The sequence below is a fragment of the Heteronotia binoei genome, chromosome 9, assembly GCF_032191835.1.
Source record: "Heteronotia binoei isolate CCM8104 ecotype False Entrance Well chromosome 9, APGP_CSIRO_Hbin_v1, whole genome shotgun sequence".
Lineage (NCBI taxonomy): Eukaryota > Metazoa > Chordata > Lepidosauria > Squamata > Gekkonidae > Heteronotia > Heteronotia binoei.
The window spans coordinates 62737177-62754294 of record NC_083231.1 but is presented as its reverse complement, the minus strand read 5'-3'; the positions used below and the strand labels follow the sequence as shown (position 1 = coordinate 62754294).

The following is a 17118-nucleotide window of genomic DNA, read 5'->3' as shown; positions in this document are numbered from 1 at the left end:
TACATCTAAAGAAACAAAATGCTACATCTCTACTTTGCTCCCCCAAGGAATATGAACTTAGGTAGCACATCCCTACTTCGCTCCCTTCAATGAGAATAGCACATAATTAATGATATCTTTGTACTTATATGCATCCACATTTGCAGTTCTGATATATCAGTTTTTTATTAATAATATCTACTTCGATATATGTTAAATTTTGAATTTACATAGTCGTATTTACTTATTTTGGAAATGTTGTCCTGGTTCTTAGCCTCCTGGAATCATATCAAATGCATACTAAAAACTAATCTAAAAGCCACTCATTTTTTTAAATTACTTCATCTTTAAATAGTTGGGGGGGTCACAAAACTATAGCAACACTGATGGCAAATGGAGAGCAAACGGACAGATTTGTGCTTGCCACTCTATGTGGAGACTGGTAATGCCCTGACAAAGAGTTCAAGAGAACCAACATCAAAAGACTGAGGTTCTGGTTGCCTCCCATTGCCCTAATCCTGTGATCTCATGTTTCTCAGTGACAGGGAAATTACTGATTTTAATATGATGTTATTCAACCCTTGCTGCAAAAAGAACCTATCTGACGATGTTCGGCTTCCTGAGAAAGCATACAAGAATATGTAAGTGGCATGATTTGACCATCTAACTATTGCTTTGACAAATAAGATGTCCAAGATAATTGTCAGAGGTTGATAAAGAATATTGGTGTAATTTTTAAAGCGTGCTGACAGCCATTCAGCTGATGGAACTCCTGGACTATGTGTCACTGTCTTTTCTAATTCAATCATATTTATACATATACCAAGAATACCATGAGAAATCTCATTTGAATGAGACAAAGAACTCTTCAGAATTATCTCAACTGGCACAAAACATTCAATTCAGACTCAGAGCATATGGATAAGGTCTAGTTTTCCAATCTGTGTGATTCATGTAAAAACTATTAGTACATTCTGAAAAGTAGATCTCTTGATGACATAAGAGTGTTATTCACATCAGGTATGAAGAACCATTTCAATATATATAAAATATTACTGTTTTATCAGTTGCCCTAGGTCCAGAAAAATAACAGCCTAAAATTCTTCTTTTGTTCATTTATATTTCACATTTCTACCCTATATCTCTCATAAAAGCTCAGGGCATGATCCCATATTATCTGTATCATGCCAGCAATGCTATTTGGGAAACAGTGGCCAGAATCCAGAGTGGTACTTTATGCACACTTAAAGGCTTATGCATGTACAATGGGATTTTGGACTATTTTTGTTTTGTTCTGAACAGCTGAATAGGCCCTTATGCTGCATCACAAAAGCTGCTTGAAAAATCTTTGTGTGTCCACATGGCACAGAGGCTGTTCATTTTATTGTTTATATTTTTATCTTTAACACAAACATGTCAACCATCCCAAATTGTTTGAAGTAACAATACAGATCTCCATTCAGTTTTCCAAATTCCTCCACTTCTTGCCTTCATCACTGTTCTTTTGTAAGAGTTACTCATGATATTAAAGACTTTGGAGATTGCTATGAATATTTAAACTTCACATACCCATTCATACATACAACAAAAAATAAAAATTGTGTGACCACACAAGTAGGACAAAAGGGGGAGTAGGAGGAGAAACTATAAGTTATCCAAATTGTTTTCAACAGGATCATCTTTTTATGCTGTGTAGTTCTTCATACTTTTATTTATAATTTATGCCTTGGCCATAAGGTACACTAACTAGCCCTTTTATAATGGTCAAGTATCTCTTCCAAAATAGGAATTATGTTTTCATTTTCACACCATCTACCTCAGATTGAAATATTTGGTACTTATATTAGAAATTCGGAACTAGAGCCTGAAGGTAGTTTTGAAGTAGATGTGGGCTAAGAAACTGATCCTAAAAGGCAGAAGTGCTACTGGTGAGTGGAAAGTCTGACCTGGGACTTTAAGTGTCTCCCATTCTGAATGGGGCTGCACTCCCCTTGAAGAAACAGGCTTGTTGTTTCAGGTCTCTTACATTTATATTACATTCCTAAGCAAAGTTACATCCTTCAGAGCCAACTGACTTTAGTGGACTTAGAAGGGTGTAACTCTGTTTAGGATTGCACTGTCATTCTCCATTCTGTCTATGTCAGAGGTGTCAAACATGCAGTCCGGGGACCGAATCAGGCCACCAGAGGGCTTCTATCAGGCCTCCAAGCAACTGGCTGTCATGTGCTTCCTTTTCCCTGTATCTTGTTTCTTTCTGCATAACAGTGTGCTTTGCAAGGCTTGCTCAATTGCACAGGAGCTACAGAGCAAAACTTCTATTTTCTCCATTGGCTAAGGCTCCTCCCTTGGGAAGGAAGGGTGGGGGAGGGAGGCAGAGCTTGTTTTTCCATGCTCTCTCAATTGCACAGAGAAGCTACGTAGCCAAGCCCCTCTTTCTTCTATTGGCTGAGACTCCCCCCCCCCCCAAGTCCCCAGGGGAAGGAAGGAAAGAGCCACAGTTTCCTTTGCCCAGTTCCCTGATCCCATGGGAGAAATACAAAGAAAGCACCTTTAAGACCAACGAGTGCTAACATTTTAAAGCATGTTTAAAGTTTTATATATATATAATTATGTTTGTGTCCTTTATAAAGTTTATATATCTGCTACCTAATCTTCACATGTGGCCCGGCCTGACATGGCTCGGCCGAACCCAACATGGCCTGGCCAAACAAGGTCACATTTATGTCATATCTGGCCCTCATGAGTTTGACACCTCTGGCCTACGCCATACAAATTACAGTTACATGAGCAAGTTAAAATAACATCTGGAAAAGTATTTGAGGAGCTTCTACTGTTTGTACTGCCACAAAGTAACATTAAGTTCTCATTTTAGGACACAAAAATTCTCACCGCCTTCCAGTTATAACAGGCAAAAGTTCATCTGATTTGGCTTCAGTTATTTTAAATATGACTTTTTGTAAATCTGATATTCCCACAGCCATGTCTTCTAGCATCCCAATTTCCTCACCTACATAGATAGAAAAGTAAATTAGAAAATGCACTGTGAAACTTAAAATACAACTGAGTAGTCACTCTTCATTTGTGTTTTTTTTTTTTTTTGCAAAGTAGCAACTCAAGTCAAGATTTCTCAAATTTATTGTCAAGGTCCAATAATAAGCAGCTATATCTCTATTTAGTGTGTTGCTTCATAAGCACATCCCATTCAATTCTTGAAATTTTGGTTAGTGATATGCGAAACCTGATATTTTATTTCTGTGACTATTTCTCATATCCTCAGGCGGACATTATAAAGTTACCCACTAAAGCAGATACACAGTTTTGCAAAATAGCGCTAAGTCATTGTTAGAAATTGCAGTCATATTATAATCTGCATTTGGTTAAATTATGCATAATGTTTTCTGATCAAAAGCACAGACATCTCTTTAAGTCATATAATGCAAAACAGAATCCCTGTTGCATATCATATATGAAACAGATTAACATTGCAATCTTATGCAAAGTCACTCCAGGCTAAATTCATTGACGTCAGGACTAAAGTAACTGGAGTAACTCTGTACAGAATTGTGCAGCATATTACATAATGGCTTACATATTCAGTAGCTGCTTTCTCCCACTCTAGAGCTGATGGTAAAAAGAGAGGAAGAAAAGCCAGTCAAATAGAGTTGCCAACCTCCAGGTGGCATCGGGAGATGCCCCACTATTACAATTGATCTCCAGACAATCAAGGTCAGTTGCCTTGCAGAAATAGGCTGCTTTGGATGGTGGACTCTGTGGCATTATGTGCTGCTGAAGTCTCTCCCCTGCCCTCCTGAGGCTCCATCCCCAAAATTTCCAGGTATTTCAAAACCTAAAGCTGGCAACCCTACCACCAGAAAATTACCAAATGTGGGCACTGGCCATTCTAGACCAGGCAATTCTGGAAAAGCAATTACTTTAGGAACTACCATCAATTTTTGACATAAGGGCAACATAAAGGTTTCCTCCCTTGCAGTTGGGAGCAGGAGATTAATGTCCAGATTTTATTTTCATTTGCTCTTGGTTTGTTTACTGTTGTTGCTCTTGGTTTGTTTATTGTTGTTGTTGTTCAGAACTGAGTGACTCAGGCTGAGGAACTGAAGGGGAGCAGGGGGGGACCTGTCTTCAAGAGAATATATCCCAGTGACGAGAGGGTCTACATACAGTGGTGTACCAAGGAGGGAGGAGGGACAGTATGCCTGGGGCACAGCTTGATGAAGGCTTTGAAGGGGGCCATTGAAGCCAGTGTTGTCCTGCTGCTTCCAGCCAAATGTCTTCTCTTTTATTTTTAAAATGCAGTTCTGGCTGCAGCCACTAGGGATGCAGGGAAGTCTGAGCATAGCAAAAAGCTTCAGAATCAGTTAAACTTTCCTTTTCTTCAAGACTAAAGGAAATTTCCTTAACAGATCATGTTGATAGCTGCTACAGTAATTGCCAGCCTGTGGGTCATTTTCTCCAATAGCCTAGCCCAGGGGTGTCAAACATGTGGCCTGGGCGCAGTGCCAGAGTGTGAAAGTAGGCCATGTAGGCAGTCGCTTAGGGTGCCACTCTCCCCACACCTGCTGCTGTCCACTTCCCTGCACCAGCTGCCATCCATCTCCCCGTGCCCGCCTCCCTCACATCCGCCTCCCCACTGCTGTCTGCCTCCCATGCCTTTAGTGCTCCTCCCCTCATGTTGCCTGGGAGCTGACTGGAAGCCCCGCTAGTGGCCACACAAGGGAAGAGCCCAGCTGGAGGGCCACACCAAATGCTGACTGCACTGGGGGGGGGGATTTTGGCATGCCAGGCACCCTTGGGAGGAACCTCCCATGGCCACCCAGCCCTGGCCAGCCCACCCGGCTCCACGCAGCTGTCTCTGGGGGTAGCAGGACCCACGTTGGGCTCGGCAGTGGTGAAAATGGCCTGCTTGCCTTTCTCTGTCCCCCCTCTTCTCACATTGGTACGCCCCGCCTCCTAGACTCTTTGTGGTTGGCTCGGAATGATGAGCCACATCGCCCTGCAGTTGGGCTTGTTTGGAATGTTGGGCACTGCTGCTTGCAGTGCGGGCTGAGCAGGATGGGCCCAGCGGAGGCAGCAGGGAAAGGCTCGGCTGCGCCATGAGAGGGAGGTTTGCCAACCATCAGGCAGAACCCAAAGATCTCCTGCTACTTATTACAACTCATCTGTAGACAGTTGCGCAGAGGGGAACCTGGCAACGACTCCTGGGGAAAGGTCAGAAAAGCATGGCTGCTGGATCAGACCAGTGAAGGTCCATCTAGTCCAGCTGCCTTCTGGACTCTGACGAGGCTTGGGAGGCTTTGGTAAAGTCCGTGTGTGTCAGAAATGATGTCATTGGTGTGTGTGCTTTGTGCGTGCAAAAATAACAATGGGGGCAAAGTATAGGGCTTTGGCCTAGGGGCACAGGCACCCCTGGCCCCAGGCCTGCCTGGGGGCCGATTCAGGCCCCCAGAGGGCTCCTATCAGGAGGACTCCCACAAACGACTCACTGTCTGCTTTCTTCTCACTCAATTACTCTCTCTCAATTACACAGCAGAGCTACTGAGCCAAGCCTCTCTTCCTTTTGTTGGCTGAGGCTCAACAAGTCAGTGAGGTGGATTAGGCTGAGTGCATGTGTTTGCCTGTGTTCTTTATAAAGTTTATATCTCTGCTACCAGGCATTACATTTTATGACACACATGGCCCAGCTCAACAAGGTCTCCTTTGTGTCAGATCTAGCCTTCACATCAAATGAGATTGACACCCCTGGCCTAGCCTTTCTCTCTCTTCCTTCCCCCAGCTCAGCAGTAGTTTGGGTGTTGCAGCAAGATTTAAAAAAACCTCTCTTAATTTCTCTCCATCTTTTTCACATTTCACATTCATGTTTCTCATTCATTTCAGTCTCTCTTCACACTTTTTCTGCCCTCCTCCCCCTTTTCACTTTTTGGTCACAAGACTTTCTTCTCATCCCTACCTGGCTTGGTGACAGAATATATTCAAGAGTAGTACAGTAGCAAACCTTAGTTAATGTTATGTTGGGTACTCTGACCATTACACTGGTTTAGCTAGGGTGCAAAAATGCCTCCCTTCAGTTTCTATTGCAGAGATTCTCTGGTTTGAGTTTAGTCCTTTGGAAACAATGGAGGATGGAGTAGTGTGTTTCTTAACATCAAGTCTGGTAATTCTTGTGATGATAAAAGTTTATAAAATTATGCATGGGATAGTGACAGTTGACTAAGAGAAATTTTTCTCCCTCTCCCAAAAGACTAGAACTCAAGAAGAAGAAGATGATGATATTGGATTTATATCCCGCCCTCCACTCCAAAGAGTCTCAGAGCGGCTCACAATCTCCTTTACCTTCCTCCCCCACAACAGACACCCTGTGAGGTGGGTGGGGCTGAGAGGGCTCTCACAGCAGCTGCCCTTTCAAGGACAACCTCTGCCAGAGCTATGGCTGACCCAAGGCCATGCCAGCAGGTGCAAGTGGAGGAGTGGGGAATCAAACCCGGTTCTCCCAGATAAGAGTCCGCACACTTAACCACTACACCAAACTGGCTCTCCAATAGCATCCAATGAAACTGATGGACAGTAAATTCAGGACAGACAAAAGGAAATACTATTTTATGCAGAGAGTGATTAAAATGCAGAACCTGCTGCCAGAGGATGTACTGATGACCACAGGAATAAACACCTTTAAAAGAGGATGAGATAGATTCATGGAGTCTATCAATGGCTACTAGCCATGGTGACTGAGGGGAACCTCCACATTCATAGGCACTATGCCTTTGAATCCCACTAAGCCTTTGATGCTGCTTAAGAGGCAACATCAGGGGAATACCTTGGCCTCTATGCCCCGTTGTTGGCCCTCCAGAGGAACTGGTTGGACACTGTGTGAGACAGTATGCTGGACAAGACGGACCACTGGTTTGATCCAGCAGGGCTCTTCTTATGTTCACAAAATGCAAATGTTAGCAAAATGCCTTGTAGGAATTTGGAATGCCTTTTAGGTGTTTGGGATGGTCAGCTCTTGGGCTTCAAAATGGAGAACAAAAGTCCTTCCTAGCGCCTGCTCAGAACTCGAGTGGTGTGATGGGTTTTTGGGATTTTTTTTTCTGTCAAGTCACAGCTGACTTATAGTGACCCCTGTTGTGTTTTCAAGGCAAGAGTCATTTGGAGGTGGCTTGCCATTGTCTGCCTCCATTAGTACAACACCAAAGAGATACACAATATTGGAACTCCACCAATACAAAAAAAGCCTGTGTACCAAAACACATATAAATAATTCCAATATACTTAGTCTCTGTCAAAATATCCAATATCACAAAGAATACAAATGCCTAAAATTCATAAAAAGAATTCTCATAGAAAGTTCTCATAGCAAAAGACATTGAACTAATAAGGGAGAAAACAATTTAGATAACAAGCCACAGGCTTCAGGAATGATAACACATAGAGTCCAGGGGAAAACAAATACAGTTCAAGTCACATCCCACTGGAACTCTACAATATCTCAAAACAGTCCAATATCACACGTATATAAATACAAGAATTTTTTTCTCTGCCTGTGTTTCTTTTCAGGCCATTGAATACAAAGTTTGGGTCCACTGGCACCTTTAAGACTAAACTTTGTTCAGTTGCTTCAGATCAATATGTCTGTTTTCTGGCCACTATTGTTATTCATTTTATTTTATGATTATTAAAAGGGCCCTGATGTAGATAGCCCCAGCCTAACCTGATCTTTGCAGATCTCAGAAGTTAAGCAAGGCTGACATGGAAACAGGCAATGGCAAATTACCTCTGAACATCTCTTGCCTTGAAAACCCTATGGAGTCGCCATAAGTCAGCTGTGATTTAATGGGAAAAAATAGAAGGGAGTGTTTAAAATGATCCACCCCAGGTGCCAAATAGGCTAGGTATGCCGCTGCTAAGATATGAACAAACAGAGAAATAACACTGGGAGATGAGTGATCATTTTGTATGTTTGTTTTAAAACATGCTGTGACTTTAAGTAATAGGAGGAATTTGTCTGTAGTGGGCATAGGATGGAGAGGAATAGGTCATGAAAGGGATGTGTGTATCAGAGAAAGAGAACTTTTCCCCTGTTCCAGTTCTTCTCTGAACCAACAATACTATGATAATTTTGCCAGTACACTACTGATTCTAAAATTACTGCTGTTGCAGGTGGTTAAATACCAAATGATCAGTCATTGGCAGATCAGCTTGTACTGCAACATTAGTCATCCAGGACCAGATGCCATCAACAATACCTGGTTTGGCAAAGGCTTGTAGTTGTGTTACTTCATAGTGGTTATGGAGAACACAGTTCCTTCCAGTTCAAAAATACCATCTCATGCTTCCAGTTGGCTGCTAGGCACAATACTACAGTGCTGGTTCTCACCTCTACAGCCCTAAACTTTCAGGGATCAGCATGCCTGAAGGTGGGGCTTTTTTTGAGCAAGAACGGACAGGAACACAGTTCTGGCTGGCTTGGTGTCAGGGTGTGTGGCAAATATGCAAATAAGTTCCTGCTGGGCTTTCTCTGTAAAACAGTGATGTCAAGGGGTGTGGCCTAATATGCAAATGAGTTCCTGCTGAGCTTTTTCTACAAAAAAAGCCCTGCCTGAAGGACTGCTACTCACATTTCAACCTGCCCCAAACTGGTCTCTGCTTTATTTCTCCCCTCCTTCTGAAGCCATGTGGGTGGGAATCAGACAAGGCTTTTTTTAGTTTGACTGTGGAATGCTGACTCCTCAGCATTATGCTTGGCACTTGGCTTATTAATCTTTAGACAGGAGCGGAAAGTTTCTGTTTGCCCACTTTTGTTTAGCATATGCTTTAAAAATTCTGTGTCCTCATATTTTACCTGCTGATTTTTTCACTCCACCTGCTTTTTATTTCTGTTCTTATGTGGCTTTTAGTTTTTACTCTGTTTCTAATTTTGGATTATGAGCCACCTGATACATTTTATATTTTTTGGAAAAGCAGCAAATAAACATTTTAAATAAACTATTTTCAATTCTATTTACAATTTTTTTTAGTTTATGTATCAAGTAATCCACGATTTATGCTCACTTGTATGGGGTGACCATATGGGGAGAAATTTGTGGTCACCTGTATACAGTAGTTCAGATTGAGCCCAGACATAATGCTTTGGACCCTTTAGGAAATACTGGTGCACATGCAAACACAGCCTCTGAGTCAAGTGGGTATTTGCCCTTATTGTTATACAGCCTTAGTTTCAACTTGTTAAGAATGGAAGTTTTGACACCCTCTAACAAAATTTACATCCTGCCACAGGATAGCTTGCAGACAACCAAAACCACTGAACTAGCTATAGAATAATTAAAGCATATTAAAACTTTAGCGATATATAAGCAATAAATGATAATACAGGCCAGTTAAAAACAACAAACCACATCATCCTCCACAGGCCTGCTGAAGAGCACCCAATATGTTTATAAGTTCAGGCAGATTTTTCATTTCCAAATAAGTATGTTAAGAATGTAGTCCCAAAAATGCTAGTAAAATGTTTAATGCAGGGGTGTCAAACATGCAGCTTGGGGGTCGAATCAGGCCCCAGGAGGGCTCCTATCAAGCCCCCTGAGCAACTGGCTGTCGTCTGCTTCCTTCTCCCTCTTTCTTGCTTCCTTTTGCATTACAGCTTGCTTTGCCAAGCTTTTAAAATCCTTGTGTTTGTCTGTGTGCTTTATAAAGTTTATGTCTCTGCTACCTGACATTACATTTTATAACACACATGGCCCGACCCAACAAGGTCTCATTTATGTCAGGTCTGGCCCTCAATGACACCCCTGGTTTAATGCATAGTAAAAAAGAAAAAAAAATTAGAAACAGTGCACTGTTCCAGATCAAAACTTTCATAACTACTTCATAAAGAAACATGCAGAAGTAGAAATACAGAACCTGCTAGACGACCACCTTCAATGGTTTTTAGAAGGTTGAACTCAGTCATTTAAATGCTATACTTACTGTATGTACTGAGAAGTCCTTCATACTGAACTATTAACCCCACTGTATGAAGCTGCTGGAGGAAGCCTTGATCGTGTAAACTAGAGTGCAATTTGATTATAAATCCGCAGACCAATCCAGCAAGCTAAATGATGGTGAAAATGCACAAACAGATAACAGTTAACATTAGAAACATATTAACAGACTTATTACGCTTTTTTAACACTAAGAATTTAATAACAACAAAAACCTTGGTAAAACCTTGTTCAAAAGGGGTTATTATGTTATTAAAATGAATAATTTTAGTTTCTACTAAATGGATTCAATACCATGAATATAGGGTGGTGGTTAGAAATCAGAATTATAACTGGTCTCCAGACTACAGATATCTGTTCCTCTGGATAAAATGGCTGCTTTGGAAGGTGGACTGTATTGTATTATGCTTTGTGGAGCTCCCTCCCCTCCCCTGCCCAAACTCACCCTCCCCTGGCTCCACCTCCAAAATCTCCAGTTTTTCCCAACCCAGAGCTGGCAAGCCTAATATAATGCCATGATTGACAGAAAAGCCATTTATTAAGGGTGTAATGCTGGATTTTAACAACAGCACTACTTAACTCAAGGGCTGTACAAATGTATTATGTCTTCTCTGATCATGTACCCCTTTTTTAACAGTAGTACAATTTCCATCATGTCTTACTCCTTAGAATGTTTCTTCGGGATAATAGAGCTTTACTGGAAAGCTAAATGGATTGCTTTGCTATTTTCCACTGTAAACTAGAGGAAAGGTGGTTTTAATTATTTTCCCCAAGGGATCTTACAGAAGAAAATTAACACATTAAAATGCCCTGAGAGTTTTTAGGTGGAGGGTATATTTCGAACAATAATAAAACAGCAAGTCCAGATTGGAGCTGTTTCAGAGATCTGTAGGACTCAGATCTGAACTACTGGCTCTTGTGTGTCTCTTATTCCTCCCATGAACCTTTCAGTATGAATTTAGCTATATAAAAAAGAAAGATGCACAATAGGAGAGTGAATATTTGGGTCATTAAAAAGCTTCCCTCTGAGACATGGACCATCATTCTAACAGGAACAATACCAGGTTCTCCAGCCATGAGATAATACCACACAATTTACCTATTATTACACTGTACCAGCTTTGCTAATATTAGAACTCCTGTGTTGGGCTTTTTTGTTGTTGTTCTCTTTCTCCTAAGGAAAGAGCTAGAAAAGGAAGGAAGATTTAGGTCTGTTGGTGCAGACGTACCCTAAAACTGGGTTTATATTTCTACAAGTGGCACATTTTCCTTTTTATTTCTTTGTATAATTTGAATGTCTGGATATAAAGGAGTACATATTTTGTGTTAAAGACACTTTTTAGCACTGCTGGGATGCCCCTCCTGGGAAATCCCTCCCACCCATGTTTTGCGATATGAAGGTGCAACAGATTTCTTTGTTTTCATTGAAGACTACTTCCATGACCAGAACAAATGGCTCAAAAGAAGCTCTGCAAATCCAGTTGTGATGGATTTTGCTGGAGGTGGCCAGAGGCTCCTGTGAAGATCTTGTATGTGACTCCAGAAGCACTGGCAGAAAACAAGAACTGTGGACTACTTCATAAATCCCTACATTTGGATAATCATCAACAGTGTTTTTTTTCCCAGTAACTTCTGAAGGGCCTCTGAGGCACTGGAAAAAAAGAAGCAAATATGCTGCTCAGAGTGGCAGTTTGGCAAACTGTGGAAATTAAGGGACCTATCTTCTGTTGCCTTGTGCCAAGCAAACCAATGATAGTGACAACAGCAGCACTGAGGCTGTAATTGTGGAGAGAGAAAGGAATAATTTCTTTTCCTTGCTGTCTGGAATTGGCAAAGTACCATTCAATGGTATATCCACATGTCTTTATATCTTCAGCTATGAAAAAGTGATTGTTTGACAGTGGTTTGGTAAAACCTGGCATTGCTTAAGCTGATAAAAAGGAGGGATAAAAGAAATTAAAAATAAGTTTATAAAATGGAAGAAGCACCTACTGCTTGACTGAAGACAATATCTCTTCTTAGTGTCAGCATTAAACACTGTGGCAAACTACATGCAAGTTCCTGAAGCAGAACAAAAGACATTGATTGCCTTGCCCTAGTCACCACCTCTCCAATGCAGTCTTTCAGTGTAACTGTGAGTGGATAAAGCTGTTCATACCAGTCACCTGGAACAAAAGAGGAATGGTCAAGAATAGCTATTAAAGTATAGCAAGTCTCCCTTGTGAAGCTAAGCTAGAAAAGGAGTAAACACATCCTCTTCACTTGGTCCTGCATTCTCCTTTACAGGCACATGATTCTTGACAGAATTCTACTTCCTTTTCTCTCATATTAATCTTCCCAGTATTTAAAAATTATGTGCAGATTATTCACTCTTTTCAGAGCACCAGAGGTGCACAAAAAAAAGCTTGCTGCACCCTACAATTTAGATAAGTTGAACTAATTAAAGTAAATTCTGAAATTAAAAAAAAAATAACGCTGAAGAGAATCAACAGTGAAAGGGAAAAAAAATTGAAATGTTTGTTCAACTGGATGAAGTATACACTGGACTTCTAGAGAGTCAGTTTGGTGTAGTGGTTAAGTGTGTGGACTCTTATCTGGGAGAACCAGGTTTGATTCCCACTCCTCCACTTGCACCTGCTTGCATGGCCTTGGGTCAGCCATAGCTCTGGCAGAGGTTGTCCTTGAAAGGGCAGCTGCTGTGAGAGCCCTCTCAGCCCCACCCACCTCACAGGGTGTCTGTTGTAGGGGAGGGAGATAAAGGAGATTGTGAGCCACTCTGAGACTCTTGAGTGGAGGGCGGAATATAAATCCAATGTCGTCGTCTTCATCTTCTTCTTCTAATCAAGCTAAAGAAATGCTATGTATTGACCTCTTTTCTTTGCTCACATGTGGGTAAAGTCATACTTTTGAAAAAACGGCTCATATATTATTACCATAAAGCCCCTAGTGACACTGAGATGGAGTAGTAAATTGGAAGCAGACTCACATAGTCTCTAAATATCCAAAGCAATAGCAAAAGTAGAGCTGTAACTAATTTCCTCTATGCTATTCATAAGAAAACTTGCCAATTTCTGACCTGTGAACTATTTTAATAGAGTGGATTATAATAAGTAGTGTTAATGTTCCTCCAAACTATTCAATTACTAACCATTTACTGCCGCCACCTTTTCCCCAAAAACATATTTGTGAGTAATTTCAGTCAGTTGTGAGTGATGTCAGTCAGTCTATTCCATCCAACATTCAAAAGTTGGAGGAAAGTGAGCAGGAAAGGCTCACAACACAAGCATGTCATCCCATATTCCACACTACTAAAACTATACAAATGAACTGTTTATGAACTCACAAACTCCACCGTTATTCATGAATATTTTCAGCAGCACTGAAGAGCACTTTTCCCTTCCTCAATCATTTAGAGCAACTGCTTCAAAGGCACTGCCCCTAACTCTTAATTGACTAGCGTCTTTCTATGATTATTTATTTACTTCATTTATACCCTGTCTTTCTCTACAATGAGGATTCAAGAGGCTTACATCATTCTTTTCTTCTCTGAAATATCTTCATAACTGTTCAACAAGGTAGGTTAGGCTGTGGGAGAGAGTGACTGTCCCGAGTTCACTCAGTTGGTTTCCATAGCAGAATGAAGATTCAAACCTGGACCTCCCAGATCCTAGTCTGACACTCTAATCCAGGGGTGGGGAGCGTCCATCCTGAGGCCGTTTATGGCCCTTGAGATAAATTGGTCTGGCCCTCAGGGATTGCTGGGCTGAGCCAAGCCACATGGTGGCTTCCCTGGGGCCCAGCTGGCTGGTGAGGATTGTGGGGTCCAGCCGCACTGTGCAGCGGCTTCCCCAACGCCCAGCTAGCCAGCACTGTGCAGTGGCCTCCCCAGGGCCCAGCTGGCTGACAGGAATCACGGGGCTCAGCTGCAATGTGTAGCGGCCTCCCTAAAGCCCAGCTGGCCAGCAGGGATTGCAGGGCCCAGCTGCACTGTGCAGCAGCCTCCCTGGGGCCTGGCTGGCCGGCAGGAATCACGGAACCCAGCCACACTGTGCAGCAGCCTCCCAGGGGTCTGGTTGGCTGGTCAGGATTGCTGTGGGGCCTGGAAAAGTCACTGTCACAGTTCAGGTAAGTTTTCTCCTCATTTCTTTAGTTCCCTTTCTTTCCATTTCTTCTCCCTTCTTTCTTCTTTCATTTCTTCATTTCCCTTTCTTTTCATTTCTTTCCCCCTTTATTTCCCTTTATTCCCTTTTCTTCCTCCCATTTTTTTATTTTTGTTTCTTTCCCCATTTCTCTCCCTTTCTTCCCCCCATTTCTTCATTTCTTTTTCTCCTGCCTCTTTCTCTATGTGGAGCCTGAGTGGTGGGCATTGTGAAGTACTACTGCTGGGGTATGTGGGTGTCTTTAAAGATCTGCTGGGAGCAGCTGCAGTTTCCACATTGAGGGAAGGAGGGGGTGGTAGAGGAGGGAGCCAGCTACCACAAGTTTAATTTGCACTTGATTATCCCAGATGGTGTGACCTAATATGCTAATGAGTTCCTGCTGGGCATTCTCTACAAAAAAAGCTCTGGACCTAGGCATTTGCCTAGGGCAGTCGGCCAGGGATGAGTGTGTGTGCCAAATTAAGCTCTTCCCACATGACTCAAATAGAAAAACAATCATTTGCATTAATTTTGCCAGTCTGAATTGTTCTCCCTCGGTGGAGCACTGTTTTTTAAGTTGATAATTTTGTATGGCCGATGAATGATGTTATAAATATCCAAATGGCCCTTGGCAGAAAAAAGGTTCCCCATCCCTGCTCTAATCACTGTACATAGTGGCATCATATAGCAAATGTAATTGGCTAGATAGCATTGTGACATCATCCAGTTTTCAACAAGTTCCCTGATTGGCTTGTACCATAAATATGAATGATTTACGAAGCATTAGCTTCACTCTAATTTCATTCATTGACAATGATCTAGATAAATCTGAGGTAAGGTGATTGAAAGAACATAATTCCAGAGGACACAAACAAGCTTCACCATGCCAGAGAACACATTCTTTCACTGAATTGGTATGCCCAGATATCATGTAGAAGGGTAATGCCTTGATATGCCAGATACAGTTAACCAGGTCTGTGCATAAGCAAAACTCATCTTCAGGACCTTGCAATTTCTGTCACAATAAGCACAACACACCATCCAGCATTCAAGATCTAGCATGGCAGCTCTCAAAGAACAATTTCAGATCATACAGAAGGTGTCAAAATGGAAACACCTGAGTCATCAGAATGACGGAAAAGGCCATAAGAGGGGGGGGGGGGGGAGGAAAAAAAACTTCATCACTTCATCCAGTGATGTTTGGTTGTTCATATAACTGTTTTATAATTCTACACATTTAGTATTTAAATATCTTCTTTTGTGTTCTAAATGAAGTATGCAACAGAAATACCACTGGTATTGTAACCCCAAATAACAAAATACACAAATCCTAAAATATGCTAATTATTAATAACATCAGTGATTTTTCATAAGACTTGTATATCCAAAGTGGTCAGCTATAATAGTGCAAAAGAAAGTCGTATATTCATGTTCTTATCTTCAAACCTGTTGGTAGGCAGGAGCCCACAAAATCGGGGTTCTCCCTCTTCCATCTGGCGGCTGGCAATCCTAATATGGAGTGCTTTCTTTTTGCATGGGGAAACATTCAGACCATCTAATCTACTGTTTATGAGAACTAGGCCATATTATAGGCTTTATAACATGTGAACTTTAAAAAATTGTTACCTAAAGATCCAGTTTAACAACTCTAATTCAGATCAGTGAAATATTCTGCATTTTACCTTGCTGTGTTCGGCACCAGTCCCTTCTATAGAAGAACTGATTCATGGTAGTTATCAGTTTCAAGAAAAAGTAAGGATGACATAATAAAGAGAATGATGCATAATTTTTCTGAGAGATCAGTGAAAAGAAGAAAGCTTTTGGTGGATAGCTGTGTTGGTCTGAAGCAGCAGAACAAAGTTTGAATCCAGAGGCACATTTAAGACCAAACAAGTTTTATTCAAGGAGTAAGGCCCATTAGGAGTAAGGCCCATTGTGATAAAAAAAATACAACGGGCGCTAGAAAGAGGCTCTGGGTGAGTGCCCCCCCTCCTTGCTGTCTTCCACCCACCCAAGTGAAGGCATGCACTTTCCCCTTCACACACTGAGGAGCTGATGTCTGTCATCTGGAGAGCAGTTTTAATTCTGAATGATCTCCAGCCCTCACCTGGAGAGTGGCAACAGTGGTTCACCAGGAGAAAATGGCATTGTATCTGTCTGAGGTCTCATCCCTCCTCAAACCCCACCCCTTAAATCTCCAGGAATTTCCTAACCTGGAATTGGCAGCCATATCTCCTTCCCTCTTTCAGCTTTCCATTGCCTTCCCCATGCATACACCTTCTACACAGGAAAAGGACAATCTTTCTTCACACTGGTGGGTGGGGGGAGACCAAAGCAGTGTACATCATTCTCCTCTCCCCACTTTGCTTTGCACAATCTTGTAAATTAGATTAGGATGAAAGTCTGTGACTGGCCCAAAATCATTGTCAGCTTCAACAGCAAAAACCTTAGTTTGGCAGACCTCGCTCTGAAGCCCCAGCCCCAACCTTGGCTTTCACTCACCTCTTCACCAATGTTCCCTCTAAGTGGCAATTTTGTGAGCAAAATTCTACTTTGTGAGCTACTGGCATTAAAGTTGTGAGCTACTGCATAAATTATTGTGCTCTGGGGCCATTTTTTTCTGAGCTAAAACAAAAAGCTGTGAGATGGAGGCTAAAAATCTGTGAGCTAGCTCATGCTAACTCAGCTTAGAGGGAACACTGCTCCTCACCCTTGCTGTCTTCCCACCCACTCTGCAGCTGAAAAAACAGGTTGCTTACCTGTAAATGATGATCTTTGAGTGGTCATCTGTGCAGTCACACTGATGGGATTAGGCGCCAGCACCGATCACGATCGGTAAACTTAAAAGCTGCGGATTTCCGCACTGACGTCCCAGTGCGCATGCCCAGAAGTCCCACTGCGCATGATCACTGAGATGGGAGCAGACATCCTGCCAGTTCCTTCTGACCGCTGCATGATCCCAATGATGGACAGGAAGCAGAGGTGAAGGAGGGCGGGTAGTGTGACTG

At 42.0% G+C, this 17118-nt stretch overlaps 1 protein-coding gene across 7 annotated transcripts in view; it reads right to left on the bottom strand.

Moving 5' to 3' along the window:
- Positions 1-17118, bottom strand: part of INPP4B (inositol polyphosphate-4-phosphatase type II B) — a 394186-nt gene that overhangs the window by 88287 nt on the left and 288781 nt on the right. For all 7 annotated transcript variants that reach the window (XM_060246716.1, XM_060246717.1, XM_060246715.1 and 4 more), the window contains 3 exons: positions 11964-12136; positions 9958-10081; positions 2869-2986 (listed from right to left, as the gene is read on the bottom strand). In XM_060246716.1, the coding sequence (XP_060102699.1) occupies positions 2869-2986; positions 9958-10081; positions 11964-12136 (415 nt within the window). The remainder of the gene's footprint in view (positions 1-2868; positions 2987-9957; positions 10082-11963; positions 12137-17118) is intronic.